The following is a 22006-nucleotide window of genomic DNA, read 5'->3' as shown; positions in this document are numbered from 1 at the left end:
CCTGCTGGTCGCCCCATAGATTGGCCCTGATTGCCGTCCAGGCCTAGGGACCCTACCTGTGCACGAATTTTGTGCACTGGGCCTCTAGTCTGTGTATATATATATATATATATATATATATATATATATATATATATATATATATATCTCCCTAATATGCAAATAGACTGAACAGTGGAAGAACTGAACAACCAGTCGCTATGACATGTGCTGACCACCAGCGGGCATGCGCGGAACATGGTGGGCATTGGCTGCGGCGGGATGGTGGAGCAGGTGAGGGGGGGCACCAGACCAAGGGGGTCGCCAGTCGCTGTCATCAGGGCAAGCCTCTGGTGGTTACTGAAAATTCTTTGCTCCCGCCTAGCGCTCGCACTTGCTGCTGGCGCTGGAGCCGCCACTTGCACCCACTGCTGGCGTCTGGAGCCAGCCGCGATCACACCTCAGGGCTTCTCCACCTCCCCCTGCTCCTGAGGGGCGATCAGGGCCAGCAGCCACCTCTCACACCCACTGCCAGTGACGGCCCCACTTGCACCTGCTGCTGGCACCTGGCGTCGGTCTCGATTGCTCGGTGCCATCAGCGGGTGTGAGCAGCGGCTGCCAGCCCCGTTCGCCCCTGATGGCTTCTCCACCTCCCCCTGCTCCTGAGGGGCGATTTGGGCAGCAGCCACCGCTCCCACCTACTGACGGCACTGGCCCTGCTCACACCCATTGCTGGCTCCGGCCCCAATTGCTCCGCAGCGGGTGTGAGCAGGCCCGGTGCCATTAGCGCGTGGGAGCGGTGGTGGCAGGAGCAGGGCTGCTGGCAGACAGGGGACTGGGGGCTGTGGCGGGAGTGGCTGGGCGGGGGCGTGGAGGATGGGCTGAGACCCACCCCTGTGCCCACTGCAGCCTCGTGGCCCAGAGTTCCTTTCAAGGTGCACGAATTCATGCACTGGGCCCCTAGTCTATAATAATATGCCTGGTATTTTGATGGATTGCTAGACATTGCATGTGAAAAATGTGGAGATAAACAGAGGCTGCTGATGGTGGTGTCTTCCATAGGGTTCTTATTGCCTTAGGAAGGGATAAATCACTTTTAGGATACGGCATATCACTTGAATCCAATTAGGAATTAAGCAGAGGCAGAGCTGGGCTAGTCAGATTCTGGTTCATACTCAGTTGCAGGATGCAGAGCTTTGGGGAGTCCAATGGAAAGCCTCGGGTGTTCATCAGGGATTGTTCTCCTTGGTGGGCCCTGAACACCCCAGTTTGTCTCACAAGCACCCTAAGACTGCCGGGCTCCTCAGCTCTGTGTCTTTCACCCACATTTAGCCACTTCACAGTGTTTGTTTATGACAGCAAATGCCTGAAATGCCCAGTGCTGAGCTTTCCTTTTCTGGGCTCTTAGTACCTAAGGTCCTCACTGTATTTACAGCTCTTCAATGGCTTAAAATCAAATACTCAGAAGAAGGCTTTCCCCTATTTGCTGGTTTTGCTGGTTGGACTACAAGCTAGAATGTCATTACCAGAAGCAGAAACCTAATCAACTTATTATCAATGGCTCCGGGTTCCCTTAGTCCCTTCTAGATTTTAGAATCCTGAAACTGACAAATGCAATTAAAAAAATAAGAGATTTTGAAATCCTCTGCAAAATATAAATATCTGATTATGTGTATTGTCCTATTTGCTGTTTTATATCTTTCTTCCCCTTTTAGACCATAAACTACTCATAAGCACAACTCAATATACTTTATTATTATTTAAAAATAATATTTTTTTATTGATTTCAGAGAGAAGGGAGAGGAAGAGAGAGCTAGAAATATCAATGATGAGAGAGAATCATTGATCAGCTGCCTCCTGCACATCCCTGGAATCGAACCTGGGACCATTCAGTCTGCAGGCTGATGCTCTATCTACTGAACCAAACTGGCTAGGGCTCAATATACTTTATTTCAGTCTCTTCACACTGTGCCCATAAATACTACATAAAGTTGAGTTGACAGGGATATATATTATCCCAATTAGGGGTAACTAATTTGTGTCCAGAGACAATCTAGAACCCAGAAATTAGCCACCCTTGCTATTTATGTACATCATCAGTTTTGGTAGTTATATGGCCTTCATAGGAATTATGAAGATTTTTAAATAACTGAAATGTCTATCAATTTAGAATTGATTCAATATAAAATGCATTTATTAATATTAAAGAGAAGAGTGCAGACAGATCTATATGCACTGATGTAGAATAATCTCTAAATATTGTGGAAGAAGAATATTATGATCCACATTTTTTTTTTTTATAATCCATTGTTTCCAATATTCTTGGTCTCAAATTTTGTTAAGTACTTGTTTTCTGATCCATTTCTAGCAAAGATAAATGGAAGCTTGTCTATGCCTTGGGGGAATTGTTGATGTAGATGCCAACTGGGAAAAGAACTGTGCAGAGTTGAGTCATTTAGGAGAAAGCTGTCAGGTTAAGATGAAGACAGGAAACATTTACAAAAGCATAGGTCCATCCCACTGACAAATGTAACCATCAGAGAGTCTGTGACAGTATTGGGGAAACCCTTTCCTGAGATTTCTGATCTTCAAAGATGTAGTTTTCTTCTGGGATGCTACATTTAATTCTTAAAACACTCTACGTTGTCCTGGCTGGGTGGCTCAGTTGGTTGGAGGATTGTTCTGTACACCAAAAGGTTGCAGATTCTATCCCAAGCCAGGGCATGCACGGGAGGCGGTCGATGATGTTTCTCTCTCACATCAATGTTTCTATTGCCTCCTTACTCTCCCTCTCCTTCCCTCCCTCTACCCCCCCCCGTATAGGGGGAAGGACACACAGTAAGAATAGGATCACAGTTGTTTAATGATTATTCACCTTACTAACTATAGATAAGAGGCTTTCTTACAGACCCTGGGAAACTGGAGGATGTGTTGCAAGGGGCTGTAAAAAAAATAAGGGATGGGAGATTTGAAGATGGCGGCATAGGTAAATGCCTGCACTTGCCGCCTCCCACAACCACATCAAAATTACAACTAAAATACAGAACAACCATCATCCAGAACTGCTGGAAAGCTGGCTGAATGGAAGTCCTACAACTAGAGCAGTAAATAAGAAAGCACATTGAGACTTGTAGGAGGTGAGGGGCACGGGATGGGTTGGTCTGGCACCCACGTGTGCCATTTTTTTTTTTTTTTTTAATATATATTTTTTTTCTTTTTTTATTTTTTATTTTTTATTTTTTTTATTTTTATTTTCACGTGTGCCATTTTTTAATCAGGAGGGCGATTGTCTCTGCAGAGGCTGCCCTGAGGAGCAAGGGGTCCCAGCCCCACACCAGCCCCCCAGCCCAGGGTCCCAGAGCTGGGAAAAGAAGTCCCTACAGGCAGTAAGAACTATGAGCTGTAAAAACCAGTACGGATTGGGGCTCAGTGACACAGAGGCTGCTGGATGTCCAGCTGTTCCTCTTAAAAGGCCAGCACCATGAATTGAACTTACAGGGTCCCACTTCCTCTGAGCTCCGCACCAGAGCAAGGCTCTGGGGGATAGACACACATGAGGAGGAAGTGGATTGTCTGGCATCAGGGCAGGAACGTGAGGGCAGCTTTCTCCCAGACGGAGATGCTCGCAGGGATCATTGTTTCTATGCTGGGACCTCCTGGGTTGCACAGCTGACTGGCAGCCATTTCTGTTTGCTCCACCCTGGTGATTCCCTAAGACCCTGCCTCATCCAGTTTACAACCACACCCAAGCTGAGTGTAGCGGCTTTTGCATATGAATGGCCTGTCCTTGCTCAGACTAAAATCTGTCAAACAAGCTGCAGCTGGGTCAGGGAGCCCTAAACCTATCAATAAAAGGCCCAACACCTGGCACCTGCACCAGCCTGATGCTTCACAGCTGGGCCTCATCTGGGCACTTGCAAATGTGATACAAAGAGGAGGAATCTGCAGATCTCTCTGTAGCTCCTGCTGGGTAGCCCTAGGCAGTGGCTGACTTTGCACCTCCCTGGTGACCCAAGAGCCAGTGTACCCAGTGGTCAGTGTCAGACCATCCCAGATTACAACTCTTCAGACCCATAAGTGACACACTCAAGGGGCAGACTCAGTGAGCACCAAAGCCCCACTGAAGCAAGTCCTTCTCCATAAGGGTGTCTCCTGCACAGCAGCTCTCCCACTGTAGTTGCAGCTGGTCCTCACAGCCAATTGGCCTGGATGTCAATTCCTCCTAGTGACGGTGGCATGAGGACATGACTGATGTCCCAGAGGAAGTTGCAGTTGCTGTACTTGTCAGCCTTTCATTGTGATTTGAGAGTTTTTAAAAAGTAACTGGGACGTTTTACTTTTTGCCTTTATAAACTGCCCCAAATCCCTAGGACGTAACCCCCTATTACAGTTTGTTAAGTATGTGACCAAAAGCAAGTGCTGGAAATGCATTTTTCTGGGTTTGAAGAGAAAGAAATCACTTGTGTCTTTGAATTTTGAATGACTCTTCTCTGTCCATGAGCCTGGGCCATTCCTATCGTAGTCATGTGCGGTGCGCGTTGGAAACGAGGAAAGAGCCTCCGGAAGGGAGGGAGGGGTCGGGTTGACTGTTGCCAGGACCCCTCTGCCTCTGCCTCTGCCTGGAGCAGGAGGCGGCGCCTGGGCGTGAGGGGGCAGGGGAGGAGGGGGAGGAGCGGGCAGCCTGCCTGAGGCTCTGACCCAAGCGGAGGAAACTCCTGCCCCTTGCGTGGTTAGGTAAGACCAACTGACATTTTCTTCAAAAGGAACTTTTATGAAAAACTTTAAAGAAAACCTGAGTGAAGGAACTGTAACTTTTACAGATTTGCTAGACTTCTTCTGGTTTTCAAAGCCTCCTCAGAGACTGCCCGGCCGTTGCTGCCAACACAGCTCACCCTCCTGGGCATCTTCTCACTCTGGCTTTACCTTTACCCGTATCCTCAGGCTGAGCTCGGCTCTGATGCTGCCCGGCTCCTGCTACTTGGACCTGTTTTTTCGGCTCCTCAGTAAGGAAAACGCTCTCCAGCAAGATCTCCAGCTTCCCTCTTCGGGCGGTTCTGCTGCTCTCCTGTCCGAGGGAGTCTTCCCAGAGGTCGCTCTACCTATGGGCGTTGAGAATCTTCCTCTGGTCACTGACCCAACGGTGCCAACCCTATTTCTTGCCCGTGGGCTTGTCTGTTAGGTAGCTCTGAGCTATAACGTTCCAAACCAGCTCCCCTCTCTGCCGCTTTCTTTTGTGTCCCCATTCTTTTATTTATTTTTTAAATATATTTCTTTATTGATTTCAGAGAGGAAGAGAGAAGGAGAGAGAGATAGAAACATCCATGATGAGAGAGAATCATTGATCGGCTGCCTCCTGCACGCCCCCTACTGGGGATGGACCCTGCAACCCAGGCATGTGCCCTTGACTGGAATTGAACCTGGGACACCTCAGTCCGCAGGCTGATGCTCTATCCACTGAGCCAAGCTGGCCAGGGCTGTGTCCCCATTCTTTTAATTCCAGGAGCCAACCTGCATCTACTTCACTCCTTCCAAAATTCCTGGGCCCCCTCGTGGAAAGCCATGCTCTGTGAACGTTATAAAACTCTTGTAAGTTTTTGTGATCTTCAATTACATAATTGAAAAAAACTTTCCTAATCGTTTCCTAGATATGACACCTAAAACACAAACCAAAGAAAACACAGGCACATTGGATTCCCATCAAAATTAAAAACTTGGGAGGCAGGTCCAAGATGGTGGTGTAGGATGCTGAGCTCGACCCTCCCAAGAACACACAGAACGTACACCTCTCTTTAGAGCAATTCCTCCTGAGAGGCAAGTGAGGGCCAGTAGAACAGCTTCTGTACAACACGTGAGACGGACCACATATCGCAGGCTGGGCGCCGCAAGAGCGCGGGGCTGCTGCGAGGAGTCTCCAGCCGTCCCTCCCGGAGCTAGCTCCAGCAGGAGAGTGCGTGCACGGGGCCCCTCAGCTGGGGACCGATCCAGTGCGCGGCAGGATGCAGCTGCAGGCGCCCGCTGGGTTGCACACACACGTGGGGTTCCCCTGCCCGGAGAGAGGGTGACCTAGCGCAACACTGTGGTACCTCGCGCAGGGCTGTCCCGTGGAGAAAGTGCAGAACAGGTAGGGCGTGCGATGGCAACAGACAGTTACAGCAATGAGGAGCCCGCCTGGATCAGAGCAGCGAGGAAGCACACACCAGGCTGCCCAATCCGGAACCCACTCATTCTGGCCACGCAGCACACCAGGTACCCACACGCACCCACCCTGCCTAGGAACAGCCCACCCAACCATCCGGCACACAGTCTGCATAGAGACCACATTTGCAAGATTGGGAGAGAGAGCTATTTCATCGAACTCACAGGAACAAGCACAGAAAGTCAAACGAAAAATGGGAGACAGAACATTCCTCAAATGAAGAAACAAAAAATATCCGAAGAAAAACACTAATGAAACAGAGATAAGTATTATGCCCGATAAAGAACTCAACTTCAACAAAGAGGTAGAAAATATAATAAAGAACCAATCAGAGATGAAAAAGACAGTAACTGGAATGAAGAACATATTAGAAGGAATTAGAAAAGGGGCATAAAGTATAGTTGAAGAAATAATGGCTGAAAACTTTCCTAATTTGGGGCAGGAAACAGACATCCAGGTTCAGGAAGCACAGAGAGTTCCAAACAAGATGAACCCAAAGGGGCTCACGCCAAGACATTCTGTAATTAAAATGGCAAAAGTTAAAGATAAAAAAAAAACAATTTTGAAGGCAGCAAGAAGGAAACAAGTCACATACAAGGGAAACCCCATAAGGCTATCAGCTGATTTCTGAGCAGCAACTGTGCAGGCCACAAGGGAGTGACAGGAAATATTTAAAGTGCTGAAAGAAAGGAAACTACAATACTCTACCTGGCAAGGTTATCACTCAGAACTGAAGAAGAAAGAGTTCCCCAGATAAGCAAAAACTAACGGACTTCATCACAATTAAATTGGCTTTCCAAGAAATGTTAAAGAATCTTCTTTATGCAGAAAAGAAAAGGCCATAACCAGAAATAAGAAAAAAATCTCAATGGTAAAGGCAAATGTGTAACAAACACAGTAAATCAACCACTTAAAAAGCTAATATGAAGGTTAAAAGACAAAAGTAGCAACATTAACTATAACTAGTCAAGGTATACATAAAACAAAAAGATACAGAACATGTATCAGCTTAAATAGACTGATATATATATATATGAATATGTATGAACCTCATGGTAACCACAAACCAAAAACCTACAAAAAATATAGAGGATCCAAACAAAACACTAAAGAATACCTGCAAATCAAAAGGAAAGGAATTAAGAGAAGAAAGGAACAGAGAACAAAAACAGCCAAAAAAAATTAACAAAATAAGCACATACCTATCAATTATTACTAATTTTTAAAATACATTTTTCAGAGAGGAAGGGAGAGAGAGAGAGAGAGAGAAACATCAATGATGAGAGTTATCAATCGGTTGCCTCCTGCATGCCCCCTACTGGGAATTGAGCTGGCAACCCAGGCATGTGCCCTGACCAGGAATTGAACAGTGACATCCTAGTTCATAGTTCGACTCTCAACCACTGAGCCACCCTGGCTGGGCTCAATTATTACTTTAAATGTAAATGGACTAAATGCTCCAATCAAAGGACTGAATGGATCAAAGAACAAGACCCCTCTGCATGCTGCTCCTAAGAGATTCACTTTAGATAAAAAACCACACAGACTGAAAGTGAAGGGGTAGGAAAAGATAGTCCATGCAAAAAGAAATAAAAAGAAAGCTGGGATAGCAATATGCACATCAGGCAAAACAGACTCCAAATCAAAGAATGTAAAAAGAGCCTGGCCGGCATGGCTCAGTGGTTGAGCATCGACCTATGAACCAGGAGGTCACGGTTTGATTCCCGGTCAGGGCACATGCCCAGGTTGCGGGCTCGATTCCCAGCCATGAGACGTGCAGGAGGCAGCAGATCCATGATTCTTTCTCATCACTGATATTTCTCTCTCTCTCTCCCTCCCTCTTCTTCTTTGAAATCAATAAAAATATATTAAAAAGAGAGACAAAAGAATATTACATAATTATAAAGGAGTTAACCCAAAAAGAGGATATAACAATTATAAATATATATACACCCAACATAGGTGCAAGTATAAATGGACATAAAAGCAGAAATTAACAGTAATACAATAGTTGGAGAATTTGATACTTCACATACATCAATGGATAGATCATCCACACAAAAAATTAACAAGGAGATAATGGCTTTAAATGCCACATTTGACTAGACGAACTTAATAGATATTCAAGGAACATTTCATCCCCAAACTGCAGATTACACATTTTTCTCAAATGCACATAGAACATTTTCTAGGATAGACCACATATTAGGTCACAAAATAAGCCTCAACTTTAATAAGATTAAAATTATATCAAGCATATTTTCTGACCACAATGGCACAAATCAACTACAGGAAGAAAACTGGAAAAAACACACATATGTGAAGATTAAACAACATGATACTAAACAACCAATGGATCAAAAAGGAAATCAGCCCTGGCTGGTTTCGCTCAGTGGTTAGAGTGTTGGTCTGAGGACCAAAGGGACACGGGTTTGATGCCGGTCAAGGACATGTACCTCAGTTGCACGCTCAATCCCCAGCCTAGGTCAGGGCATGTGCAGGAGGCAATCAATGGATGTGTCTCTCTCACATGGATGTTTCTCTCTCTCTTCCTCCCTCCTTCCCTCTCCCTCTCTTTCACTCTCTCTAAAAATCAATGGAAAAATACCTTTGGGTGAGAATTAATAACAGCAAACAATCACAAAAAATATCCCCCAAAACTTCCTTGAGACAAATGAAAATGAAAACACAACTTTCCAAATTTTATGGGAAGTTCATAGCTTTACAGGCCTACATTTAGAAACAGGAAAAATCCCAAGTAAACCAAACAATCCACTTTACACCTGAAGAAACTAGAAAAAGAACAAAACCCAAAGTAGAAGGAAAAAAATAATAAAGATCAGAAACTACAAAACAGACAAAACAACAGAAAAGATCATTGAAACTAAGAGCTAGTTCTTTGAAAGGATAAACCTCTAGCAAGATTCTTCAAGAAAAAAGAGAAAGAGCCCAGTTGGTGTGGCTCAGTGGTTGAGCATTGACCTATGAACCAGGAGGTCACAGTCTGATTCCCAGTCAGGGCACATGCCTGGGTTTCAGGTTCCATCCCCAGTGGGGCACATGCAGGAGGCAGCCCATCAATGATTCTCTCCCATCATTGATGTTTCTGTCTCTTTCTCCTCTCCCTTCCTCTCTGAAATCAATTAAAAAAAAAAAAAAGAAATAACATTAAAAAGAAAAAAGAGAAAGAGCTCAAATAAATAAAATTAGAAATGAAAGAAGAGGGATTACAATCAACACCACAGAAATAAAGGATCATTAAAGAACACTGAACAATTATATGCCAACAAATTGGACAACTGAAATGGATACATTTCTAACAACATACAACCTTCGAAGACTAAATCAGAAACAAACAGAAAATCTGAACACACCAAATACTAGCAATGAACTTGAAACAATAAGAATTACCAAAAACAAAAGCCTAGCACCTGTCGGCTTCAGGTGAATTCCACCAAAAATTTAAAGAAGAATTAATACCTATCCTTCTCAAACTATTCAAAAAAATTGATAAGGAAGGCTTCTATACTCCTTCTACAAGAACAGCATTAACCTGATACCAAAACCAGGTCAAAAAAGAGAATTACAGGCCAATATCTCTGATGAACATAGATGTAAAAATTCTCAACAAAATACTAGCAAACTCAATTCAACATACATTAAAAAGCCTATACACCATGATCAAGTGGAATTCATATCGGGAATGCAAGGGCAGTTCAATACCCACAAAACAATTAATGTGATACATCACATCAACAAAACCAACGATAAAAATCATATGAAAAAGTATTTAACAAAATGTAACATTCATCTCTGATAAAAGTTCTCAAAAAAGTGGGTACAGAAGGAACTTACCTAAAATGATAAGGGCCATACATGACAATCCCACAACTAACGTCATACTCAGGGGTGAAAACTGCAAGTTTCCCCTCTAAGATCAGGAACAAGACAAGGATGCCCACTCTTACCACTGTTACTCAGTACAGTACTGGAAGTCCCAGCCACCGCAATCAGACAAGACAAGAAAAAGAAAGACATCTAAAATGGAAAGAAAGAAGTAAAACTGTCATTATTCGCAGATGACATGATACTATGTGTCGAAACCCTAAAGAATCCACCAAAAAATTAACAGAAGAGATGAATTCATAAAGTATCAGGATACAAGACTAATATACAGAAATATGTCACACAATAATGAATGATCATCAGAAGAAATTACAAAAACAATTTCATCATTTACAATTGCATCTAAAGAATAAAATAGGAATAAATTTAATGAAGGAGGTGAAAGACCTGTACTCTGAAACTGTAAGATGCTAAAGAAAGAAAATAAAGAGGACACTAATAAATGGAAAAATATACTGTGCTCATGGACTAGAAGGATTAATATTGTTAAAATGACCACTAAGCAGGCTACAGATTCAATGTAATCCCTATCAAAATACCAATGGCATTTTAAGTTAACAGAAGTATAACAAATAATCCTAAAATTTATATGGAATCACAAAAGACCACAAATAGCTAAGCAATCTTGAGAAAGTAGAACAAAGTTGGAGATATCAGGCTCCCTGATTTCAAACAACTACAAAGCTATAATAATCAAAATAGTATGGTAGTGACACAAAAACAGAGCCCAGAAATAAACCCTTGCTTATAAGATCAATTAATTGAAGACAAAAAAGGCAAAATATACCATGGAGAAATGATGGTCTCTTCAACTAGTGGTGCTGGGAAAACTGGACAGACGTGTGCAAGAAAATAAAATAATATTGGACCACTGTCTAATGTCATATACAAAAATAAACTCTAAATGAATTAAAAGACTTAAATGTAAGACCTGAAACCATAAAACTCCTAGAAGGAAACATAGGTAGTAAACTATTTGACATCAATATTAGAATTATCTTTATGGATATATCTGAGCAAGGGAAATAAAAGCAAACATAAATAAATGGGACTTTATCAAATTAAAAAGTTCCTGCACAGTGAAGGAAACCATCAACAAAACAAAAGGACAACCTACTGAATGGGAATATATTTGCCAATGATATATCTGCTAAGGGGTCAATATCCAAAATATATAAGGAACTCATACAACTTACCACTAAAAAAACAATTTAAGTAAAAAATGGGCAGAGTACCTGAATAGACATTTCTCTAAAGAAGGCATACATATGGCTGATAGAAAAGCAAAAAGATGCTCAACATCATTAATCATCAAGGAAATGCAAATCAAAACCACAATGAGGAATCACCTCACACCTGTCACAATGGCTACCATCAATAAATCAACGAACAAGCAGCACTGGTGAGGATGTGGAGAAAAGGGAACCCTCATGCATGCTTGGTGGGACTGCAAAATGGTGCAGCCACTAGGGGAAACAGAACGAAGGTTCCTCACAAAACTAAAAATGGAACAACCATATGACCCAGCAACCCCACTTCTGGATATTTATCTGAAGAAAACAAAAATACTAATTTGAAAAAACATGCACCACTATGTTCACTGCAGAATTATTTACAATAGCCAAGATACGGAAGCAACCAGGTGTTCACTGATAGACGAATGAAGAGGATATGGTATATACACACACAATGGAATATTACTCAGCAATTAAAGAATGAAATTTTGCTATTTGAGACAACATAGATGGACCTAGTAGGTATTATGTGAAATGAAATAAGACAGAGAAAGACAAATACTGCACTTCACTGATAAGTGGAATTTTTTAAAAAAGCAGAACAAACAAAACAAAAACAGATTAAGAAACAAAGAATAAACTTATGGTTGCCAGAGGGGAGGGGTGAAAAAGGTGAAGGGGAATATAGTCAACAATGGTGATAAGTTAGCATGGTGACAGATAGTTACTACACTTAGTGTGAGGAGCAGTGTAAGGTATATAAATGTCAAATAACTATATCGTACACCTGAAACTAATAGAATACATATAGTTAACTATCTATGTAGTAGTGGCCTGGTACACGAATTTGTGCACATTGAAAGGAAATTAATTTCTTCTAAAATATTTTAATATCGCTATTCGCCCTTTCTCTATAATAGAAGTGTCAACCAAATTCATGATCGACAATGACAGATGGAAACACACGCCTGTGATTGGCACCAGCAAGAGCTTTATATGTATCGTGCATGCGCGAGTCAACTTAGCCTTTTATAGATATAGAATAAGCTTGCTTAATTAGACCTGCTTTCTGATGTAAACTTTTTCCAGCCCAGTGAAGTACCCCAACTTCTCTTTCAGGTAATTGTCAGCAACACAGCAGTAAATATCAACATGAAGCAGATTATTATTGTAGATCACGCAGGGAGAACAAAGGGTAAATCAATAAAAAAAATATATATATATACACTAGAGATCTGGTGCATGAAATTCATGCACAGGTAGGGTCCCTAGGCCTGGCCAGCGATCAGGGCTGATCTGTGGGGTGACTGACAAGGTGATCGAGGGGCCCCAGCTGGCACCCGCCTTGGCTAGCCTGGCACTGCCCACTTGCTGGCCCCACCCCCCACCGCAGCCTGTCAGGGCCTGTGGACTGGGGGCAGCTCCTGTGTTGAGCGTCTGCCCCCTGGTGGTCAGTGTGCGTCATAGTGACCGGTCGTCCCACCGTTCAGTCGATTTGCATATTAGGCTTTTATTATATAGGATTAAAAGGCCACAGACTGTATGATTGTATTTATAGTAAATGTCCACCGTAGGTAAATCCATAGAGACAAGAGTAGAGTAGTGAGAGGTTACTGTTAATGGGTACAGGACTTCATTTTTGAGTGATGAAAATGCTACGTAGTTAGATAGTTGTGATGGTTGTACAACCTTGTGAGTATACTAAAAACCCCTGAAATGACTTACCCTTTAAAAAGGTAAATTTTATGGTATGTGAATTATAGGTAAAAAAAATAAAAATAAAAAAATATTCAACCCAGCCTACCAATTTGAACATGACTACTGAAGGAACCTGCTACCAACGGGAATATGTTCGCATCCTCAGGTATGCTGAGGTGGAAGGCTGAGAACTCAGTGCTCAAAATGTCACGCATACGACCCCAGCCGGTGTGGCTCAGTGGTAGAGAGTGGGCCTGTGCACCGAAGGGTCACTGGTTGGGGCGTGTGCGGGAGGCAGTCACATCAAGGTGTCTCTCTCACATTGATGTTTCTCTCTCTCCTCCTCCCTCCCTTCCACTCTCTCCAAAAATATCCATGGAAAAAATATCCTCGAGTGAAACACAGACTGATAATTCTTCAAGCTCATGACTCAATATAACAAAATATTTCAGCATTTTCCTCATCAATAAAGCAAAAATATTCCATTTATATATGTAAAATTGCTTTCATCCAACTTTTTAGAATTTGCTATATTTAAAAGGATGCTGTAAAAACTAGGTTTAAAGAAGTCAGACAGACTTATTAATCAGTGCGAATTTTGGAGATTTTTTTCTTACACTCAACCCTTCATCCCACAAGTATTTATTGAGCACCTACTATGTGCAAAGCACTCTACTAGGCAGGTGGATAGTGGCAGGCGATGCACTGTCATGTCCCTGCAGCTGCCCTGGAGCTGCCGCTGTGGCTGGAGGGACATCAACCACAAACAAAGGAACAAGATGAGATCAGAGAGTGAATGGTGACCTTGAAGAGCCCGAAGGGCGTTACCACACCCCGGCGCCCAGGCTGGGGTCCTGTTTGGGCACAGTAGGAGCCAACATGAAAACGCCCACAGAGAGAGGGCACGGCTCCTCCCAGGGGGAGTCACGAGCACGTTCTGTCTCTGAAACGGAAATCTGGGCATGTGATCCCCAAATCAGCCTTCCAAACACAAGTGGGCGAATAACACGCAACAGCACAGCCTTTTCATTTATTATTTATTTATTTTAATACAAAGCTTTGGCATTAGCAATTTATGAAAAAATAAAATGTACTAAAAATAAATGCTTGTGTGGCATGATTGGTAAATGATGCACAAAAATAGGTTCTTTTTTCCCTTCAAGGCAATCAGTCAGAAAGCAGTTGTTTCTTCTTTAAAACCATTCTACCCTATGGGATAAAAGGAAGAGACAGGTCAAGCATTAGTTAAAGGGTAGTTGTCAGGTTTTAAAATAATAGAGAAAGGGGTCCTAACTGACAGCGGCCTGGGGCGGTCCCCGATATTTCCCGAGCCCACTGGGGAGGCCAGGAAGCCATCAGCATTTCCCTGAACTCAGCAGCTTCAGATCCATGGTCACGTGTTAGTGTTCCCAAAGAAATGCAGGGAGCAGTGTGGCCCAGTGGTCGGCAAACTCATTAGTCAACAGAGCTGAGCCGCAGTTTGCCGACCACTTGTTTAAAAGGTGGGGACAATTCCACAACCGAACGTTTCCTGGTTTGAACACACGCTCAAACTGAGTGTTCTGCAATCTGTCGCTGTTGTTCTTAAAACATGCTCCTCTTTTTCCCTCAAACAAGAATGCCATTATTTATTTTGAAATAATATTTAAAGAGCACAGACCTCCAGGGATGTATGGCTCTTATGGGAATTCCCCAGATCATGGGTACGTGAGCCTACACCTGGTGTCTGAGGAGCATCAAGTCCTTTGCTGCTCCCTCACTGCCCTCGGCTAGTGCTGCCTGCTTTCAGCCGCACATGCACTGCCCTCCTCCCTGAACCCTGCGGGTCTGGTTCACCTCCAGGTTCCCAATCTGGTCCCCAGTTCTGTTCTCTCTTCTCTTTGCTGAGTTCCAGGTCCGTACTTCAAACCATTACCTTTGTTACCATACAATTCGCTAACGTTTCTTGATTTCATCTCCTTCCTTATCACCCTGACTTCCTCATTCGATTTTGCATTTTTACCTCACTCATCTTCCTGCCTCCAGTCTACCACTCCGGAGCAACTTCTCAGCCGCCAGGAATTACTTTTTGCTGAAAAGCCTTACACATTATGTACCGTTTACAAGAATAATGTTCAAATTCTAGAGTCTGCCTCATTCTAGAGTCCTCCCGGGGGAGTCACGAGCACGTTCTGTCTCTGCCACCTACAGTAGTCACATCAAACACACAACTCCCTGAACTGCTCTGCTTTTTCCTCACTTGGTGCCAATTATGCCAGCCTGGTTCTAAGTCACTCCCTCAGGAAGCCTCTTCAGCCCCTCCGGGAAAAGTGGCAGGTACCCCACCTGTGAGATACTGAGCTCCCGAGCTCATTTCCGGTGGCAAGTGCTGGGCTCAGGTCAACGCTGCCGGGCGCTGAGCTGCACAGCCGGGCCCCAGGCCCCTGCACGCCCGGCCTGGCATGCAGAGCACACTGGCATCTAAACAATGAAACACCATCCACAGCAGCTTCCCGTCAGCGCTAGGCTCTAGTGCATATGTAAGATACACTGTTCTGATCATATTTCCTCAGAGAAGCTGGATATCAGATATGAGGACTTTGAATGGGTGAATCAAAAATTTTAAACTTACTTATTATAAACTAATGCAGCCATAACATTAAAGGTACTTCTGAAAGAAAAAAGTCCACTGCCAACGACAGTACAGAAGTCCAAAGGTCCCACTCCTTTTAATCCTCTTTTGGCCATAATGTTTTCAGAAAACCAATTTGTCATCTTCACCCACACTGTCTGGAGCCCTTAACTGGCGCCCTGGGGCAGCCAGAGTCAGCGGTGCAGGGAGGACCGACCCAGAAACACCGGTTTTAACGCCGCGCTCTGCTTCCGATGGCGTTTCTCGGGGCCACTTAGGCCGCATAGGCCTTAGGCTCCTCCTCTGTATGTATCGCAGGCTCAGGGCGACTAAAAGGAAAAGTGAATACTCAGATGAAGAAGAGGGCTCATTAACCAGCTTGGGCAAGTTCACATCTTTGCTGGCATTACTACAAGAAAGGCTCTCTCAGAAAAAGAAACAAAGATGGGTGCTAGTGTGAGCAAAAAGTTGAGAACTAAAAATTCAAAGTTCTTGAGATCAGTGTTTTTCAAACTTATTAATGGATTGTAAATCAATGTATGAGCTCACGACTAGCATTAACAACGAAGTACTGGACTGATCAGAGTACTGCATGAATAAGGAAAATGCCTATGAAGTTTCTGCTCCAGCTGTACACAGGGGAGTCCTGGGTCGCAATGCAGAATGGATCTCACAGTGGGAGATGGTCTAAAAAGCCCCCTTCCTCTGGCTCTGATCGCTCCCGGACAGGGCCCATTTGGGACTCTCCGCTCAGGAGGGACTCTCAGAACCGGAAGGAATCTGAGACTTCCGCCTGATGCAGGACCTGTCTCTGAATAGCTCCAGCTTTGCAGCTTCTGTCTGATAAGCAGGTCCTGGCGAGCTCACTAGCCTTTCAAGACATGCCATGTCACCGGGACAATTCTGATGGACAGAAGTTCTTTCTTACGTCAAGTGGAAATCTACCTCCCTGTGGATGTCTCCAGAAGATGTCACAGTAAGTGCTGCTTCTGTGAGCCCCGGGTATTCACCGGGGGACTGTTCCGAGTATTAACGGGGCAAGGTGGGAGTAACAGCCCAGTACAGGAGTAAGGAAGGTCTTGGTAGGGGCTATTCTCATCGTTGGGAGTCCTTCCAACACCTGGAGACACCTCTCATCTCACCCAGGTTCCTCTTTTTCTAAGCTAAGCTTTCCCAAGACATCAAATCTTGAATCTCCAGACCCTTTTATATTGAGATATGTCAGTGTTCCTCTTAAAGTCTGAGCAGAACAATTCAGAAATATTGAGTGGAGAGTAAACCAGAGACATCAATTCCTTTGATCTGGTCTAGACGCTTCTACCATGACTCCTCGGAGGACAGCTCAGGAGTGGAACTGGGAGACAGCCCAGGCCACTTGCCTGCTGCAGAGCCGGCGGCGGGGTCTGGGGCAGTGTTACAGGATTTGACATTTGTCCCAGTTACTTCATCAGGCTAACCACAGCCGACTTATTCCTCCTACCGAGACTGTTTCAATCTCGAATGTTTGGGTTACACTCCTCTGCAAATTTTAGGACATGATTTCCATGAATCCAAATCTAGGAACTGAGAATGGGCTGTAGAGACTATCTAACTCATCCTTCCAGTCAACTCAAAATCTCTCCTACATCACCCACAGATTTTACTTATAACTTGTTCCAAAAAAAAAAGAAAAAAAGAAAAGAAAAGACAATATTTACTTTTCTTCTGTTGAGAGAAAATCAGCTTGATACAAATATGAGCCTGTAAAGGCTAGGCTTTAACAAGGCTCATCTGAATAAGGAAGTAGAGGAGAAACCTCCTTGGAAACGGAACTTCAATACCCTTGTACTTAGGTACTAACAAACAGAGGCACGAGACTCAAACATGTAAAAATACATTTACCTTGGTTTATCTGCTTCTTTGACTACTATCCTGTTTACATTGCAAAGTCTCAAAATTCACTAGATTTGCAATGTTAAAAAAATTAAAAAGCACAATTGGTGATGGCTGAGTACCTGGAATATTTCATCACAATAGGAGTGACTCCAGGTACATGGACTTTTGATTGACTTTTGATTAAGCCAATAGCGTCAAGCCCTGGGTAACCCTGCAGAGGTGGTGAGGGAGGTGGCAGTGCGCTCACCCCTGGGGGCAGCAATCCTCCCCTGTGGGTGGAAGCCGAGGCCCGCCAGGTGGTGCCGCATGCCTGCCCTTTCCTCTGGACAGTGCTGCTTCATCTTGCTCACAGATTTTCACAAGTGACTCGACTGGGTCTAGGTCTGGCTTAAATCACAACACAAGTTCAGTATAACACTTCTTACAGTGTAAGAAGAGTAAACTGTAAATAGAAGATTATCTTACAAATGAATGAGGTTACCTAGAAAATTAAAAGCGAACTATTAAGTTGCAAAGGCAATCTCATTTTGGCTGTAAGTTTTTGGTAAAGGCAAAAAGGGAAGTAAGATAGATTTAAAAAAATTCATTAATGAAGAATACTTACAAATTTATTTGCTAAAATAAACTTTTCTCTGGAATTAAAATTTTTCATCAACATTTTGGGGAAAGAGACATTGAGTGATTATTATCTCCTACAATTAAAAAGGCTTTTAAAAATTAAGTAATTCATGCTATAAAAAAATCAACACATAAAAGCACAATAGGAGGGAAAAACACCGTAAGTCTACTAAATTAAGATTCACCATTAATATTCTGGTGACCATCGTTCATGCATCTCCCCACACTCTCTCACACTCTCTCAATTTCTCTCTTTAAATGGGATCATGAAAATCATCTTTCAGGATGGTTTTGATTGAAGGCACAGAAATAATATTCAAATGAATAATTGCAGTATCAAGGCTAATGGGAGAAAGGTTGGACTAAGACATGGATCTAAGATCTATGACTTAGTCTAAGTCATGCAGGCATTTATGCATGGAATGGAAATATGATGTCTCAGGTACTTTGATTTCTAACAGATAACATGTCTATTGAGCATTCTCTAAAATATCTGATGTATGAACTGAGCATCTGGCCGATTCTGAGTGGCTGCAAGGTGACCATTAAATTACTTTAAAATTTTCTAAAAGTGCTCATAGTGACACTATTTGCTGTTACTAGTTTTCACTCATTTGTGAAATTATCTAGTCCAGTGGTCGGCAAACCGTGGCTCGTGAGCCACATGCGGCTCTTTGGCCCCTTGAGTGTTCTAACGCCAATTCTTCAAAATAGACTCGCCTAGGCCGAAAACCGACTTCTGCGCATGGGCCACGAAGTTTCAATCGCACTGTACGTGCGCGCCCACACGTGGTATTTTGTGGAAGAGCCACACTCAAGGGGCCAAAGAGCCACATGTGGCTCGCAAGCCGCGGTTTGCCGACCACTGATCTAGTCTGATGGGCCAGCATTGGAGGAAGCCAAAGAGGTGACTGCAGGTGAAACGAGTATTTCCCTCCAAACTGTGGTTTGAATCAGTCACTCACAGAGCTCTTATGACTCTGTAATCTATTTCATGAAAGAAAATGATAAAGGCAGATGGCTTGTCATTTGCCAAATGGTAAAGGCAGATGGCTATCTTACAGAACTTAAAAAATCTCAGCGGAACTGATGGGCTAACATTTATTGAGCACTTATGTACCAGGCACTGTGCTAAACACTTTAGGTGCTAATTCTCACAACAACCCTATGATGTACTCCTACCATTATCCTTGTTTATGAAGGACTAAAATGAGCTTCAGGTAAGTATACCTTCCCAGCTCAGGGAATCATGTTCACGTATGTCTGCCCCCAGAGCATGAGCAGTTAACACTGAGCTGGGTTGGAGTAAAACTGCATCAGCTGAGCCCAACAGAAACAGCCAGCTGGTGACCTGTTGGCTGAGGCTGAAGGATTTGAGGGTTGAAGAATGCCTACTGACTATGACCCCCCCCCAGCACGTCATCCTTCAGGAATGCCAAGGGCCTTCCTACAAGCATCTAGCCAGCAGATCAGGTGAGAGGTAATAAAATCATGTCACTGAATTGGGCGTTACTTATCCACAGTTTCTACGGCCGAACAACGAGCATTTAATTGAATCCATTACATGAGCTTGGCTGGTGATGAAATGGCAGACGTAACTGTACGTGGGCAGCACATGAATCCCACTGTACCGTTTACGTTCAGACTAGAGGCCCAATGCACGGAATTCGTGAAGGGGCTTGGCCCTCGCAGCGCGGCGGCTTGCCTCGGCCCTCGCAGCCCAGGCTTTGTCTGGAAGGTCGTTCAGCTATCTGGACTAATTAGCATATTATGCTTTTATTATTATAGATTTGGGCAGTGTCCCAGGGGTGCTCCCGTCTTGAATTAGTTTGCCTGAATACTGGTAAATGATTGAATATTATCCTACAGTAAATGCCCAAATAAAACCAAACCAAACCAAAACCGTTTTCTATATCTTACCCCTGTGGAAAGCTAACCTTGGGAAAATCACTGGATCAAAATGGGCTGGAACAGTCATCTAACCCAATGTTCTATCCTCTGAAAAACCTCTCACCTACAGCAGCCCTGACAAGTGACATCCAGCTTCCTAGTCCTGGGCGCTCCCCACTCTCCACAGCAAACCACCTCCCTGGTAAGGAGCCTCCGACAGACACCCTTCCTTTTGCCGGGGTGACGTTTGCCTTCCTGTAACCTACTCTGTGGTCCTCATTTTGCCCTATGGGTATACAGTTTACAGTTATTTCCTCCTCCCTTTACTCCTGACAGTTTTCCTGATCGCATCTTTGCCCCTTTCTTGCAGGCTAAACATCCACGTCCCTGTTCCTTGACCTCCGGCCAGGGTGCCAGTGCTCCAGCCAAAGCCCAGTGCGTTCGACTCCAGGTAACGTCCGAAGGGACATGGCCTTTAAAGGGGGCTGTTCCTGTCAGGGATCAGGACACAAATGTCTTTACCCTTCAGCTGTCCTGGTTCCCTTGGCATCAGCATCACATTGCTGATTCACTCTAAACTTGTGGCGAATGAGAAGCCCTGGATCTTTTCTCAAGTGAGCTGTTGTGGCTGAGCGAGGGGAACTCCCAATCTGAGGGACTGTTCCTGGAATAAATGGTTTTTCTAGGGGCGATCCCATCAGAATCAGTATGAAACTGGTGAAAGCCAACTCTCACCACCTTATTAAAATTTCCCTACATATTTTCCTGGGATCTGGCACATGCAATCCAAAAAACAATTTGTTACTTACTCATTAGCATTCAAGCTAGCTGTGGCTCTGATGATCATGTAGCAGAGTGTGAGAGCACTGAGGAGGCCAAAACTGGCAATAATAAACCATTCTTCTGTTGACAAAGGAAAGGGAGGAAATCACTCAGGGGAGAAGGCTTAAGTCAAATCGATGTCAACATTCCCCTCAAAAGCAACGACGCAGACATCAACGGAGGTGTGAGCCCAGACTGGCTCAAGGAAGTGAAGCAGGAGGAGGTTTGCCAGAGAGCTACTAACTGGAGAGGTTAGTGGAGGAGTGGTGAAAGCTGCGAGGGAGAGGAAAGCATGGCCCACACATTTCTTCAGTCCAGGTCCTGAGGTCTGTGAGGAGTGTGGCCATCAACAACCGTGTAGTGAAAATATGTATATCAAATTGCACATGGATGTAGATTTCTTTACTTGTTAAATTAAGTGACAGCAAAGTGGACTAGCCATACACGAGACCTTTCCTTCTTCATTTTGTCACTTCTGCACGGTTATGTCATTCATTCTTGGAGGATGGCTTAGAAATATGGAGCGGTGGTTCCCAAGGGTCCCGTGGGCAGTCTGCAGGCTGGCCTTCCACGGCATTCGCTTCTACCTTCTTTCCTCTTACGCGTGGGTCACTCAGAGTCTTTACTTAAAAAGCACAGGCTCTCCCAACGAGGACTGCCCTCCCCTCCCCAGCGCGGGACGCAGCACCGGCTGGCCTGGCTCTGTCAGGCTTTGGGAGGAAGGCAGGTGGTTCACAAGATACATGGCCCACCACAGAGTGGAAAGCCTCCGGCACACAGAACTCTAAGGGTTTTTATCTAGTCTCACTCTAGGTCCAGGAAGTCAGCTTATATTTCCCCTGACATTTCAAAGTCTGTATTGCAACTTTCCAAATATGGTATTTACTGAAAATCTTGAAAATAACCTGAGAACCAAGCTGACGTCCTAAAAGTCTGAACTCTCAAATGTTTTCTAGAGTATACACTGACCAGGGCTGGCTTACCCAAGTGTCACACAGTGAAACTCCTACATATCTGCATTAAGGCAGAGAGAAGAGATTCCTGCTTGAAATGACAGCTGTTTATATGCAAAAGCTGTGTGCAACCTGGGTGTTTCTCAATCTGGTTCTCATGAATCTTACAACTTTGCAAAACAGTGTGTGCCTAGGAATTTTTCTAGAAGAAGGTGATTCTACT

At 44.0% G+C, this 22006-nt stretch overlaps 1 protein-coding gene across 3 annotated transcripts in view; it reads right to left on the bottom strand.

Moving 5' to 3' along the window:
• RNF130 (ring finger protein 130) overlaps window positions 1–22006 on the bottom strand; it is a 120670-nt gene that overhangs the window by 3812 nt on the left and 94852 nt on the right. Inside the window, exons 8-9 of one of the 3 annotated variants that reach the window (XM_054717107.1) lie at window positions 20818–20911; window positions 14035–14223 (exon numbers count right to left, since the gene is read on the bottom strand). The exons of 1 other annotated variant lie outside the window; for it this stretch is intronic. In XM_054717107.1, coding sequence (XP_054573082.1) covers window positions 14208–14223; window positions 20818–20911 — 110 coding nt within the window. In that variant the 3' untranslated portion in view covers window positions 14035–14207. Of the gene's footprint in view, window positions 1–14034; window positions 14224–20817; window positions 20912–22006 lie in introns of those variants that run through there. One more of the 3 variants, XM_054717106.1, reaches the window with a different exon arrangement.

The sequence above is a fragment of the Eptesicus fuscus genome, chromosome 6 (genome assembly GCF_027574615.1).
Source record: "Eptesicus fuscus isolate TK198812 chromosome 6, DD_ASM_mEF_20220401, whole genome shotgun sequence".
Lineage (NCBI taxonomy): Eukaryota > Metazoa > Chordata > Mammalia > Chiroptera > Vespertilionidae > Eptesicus > Eptesicus fuscus.
This window is presented reverse-complemented; position numbering and strand designations above follow the sequence as displayed.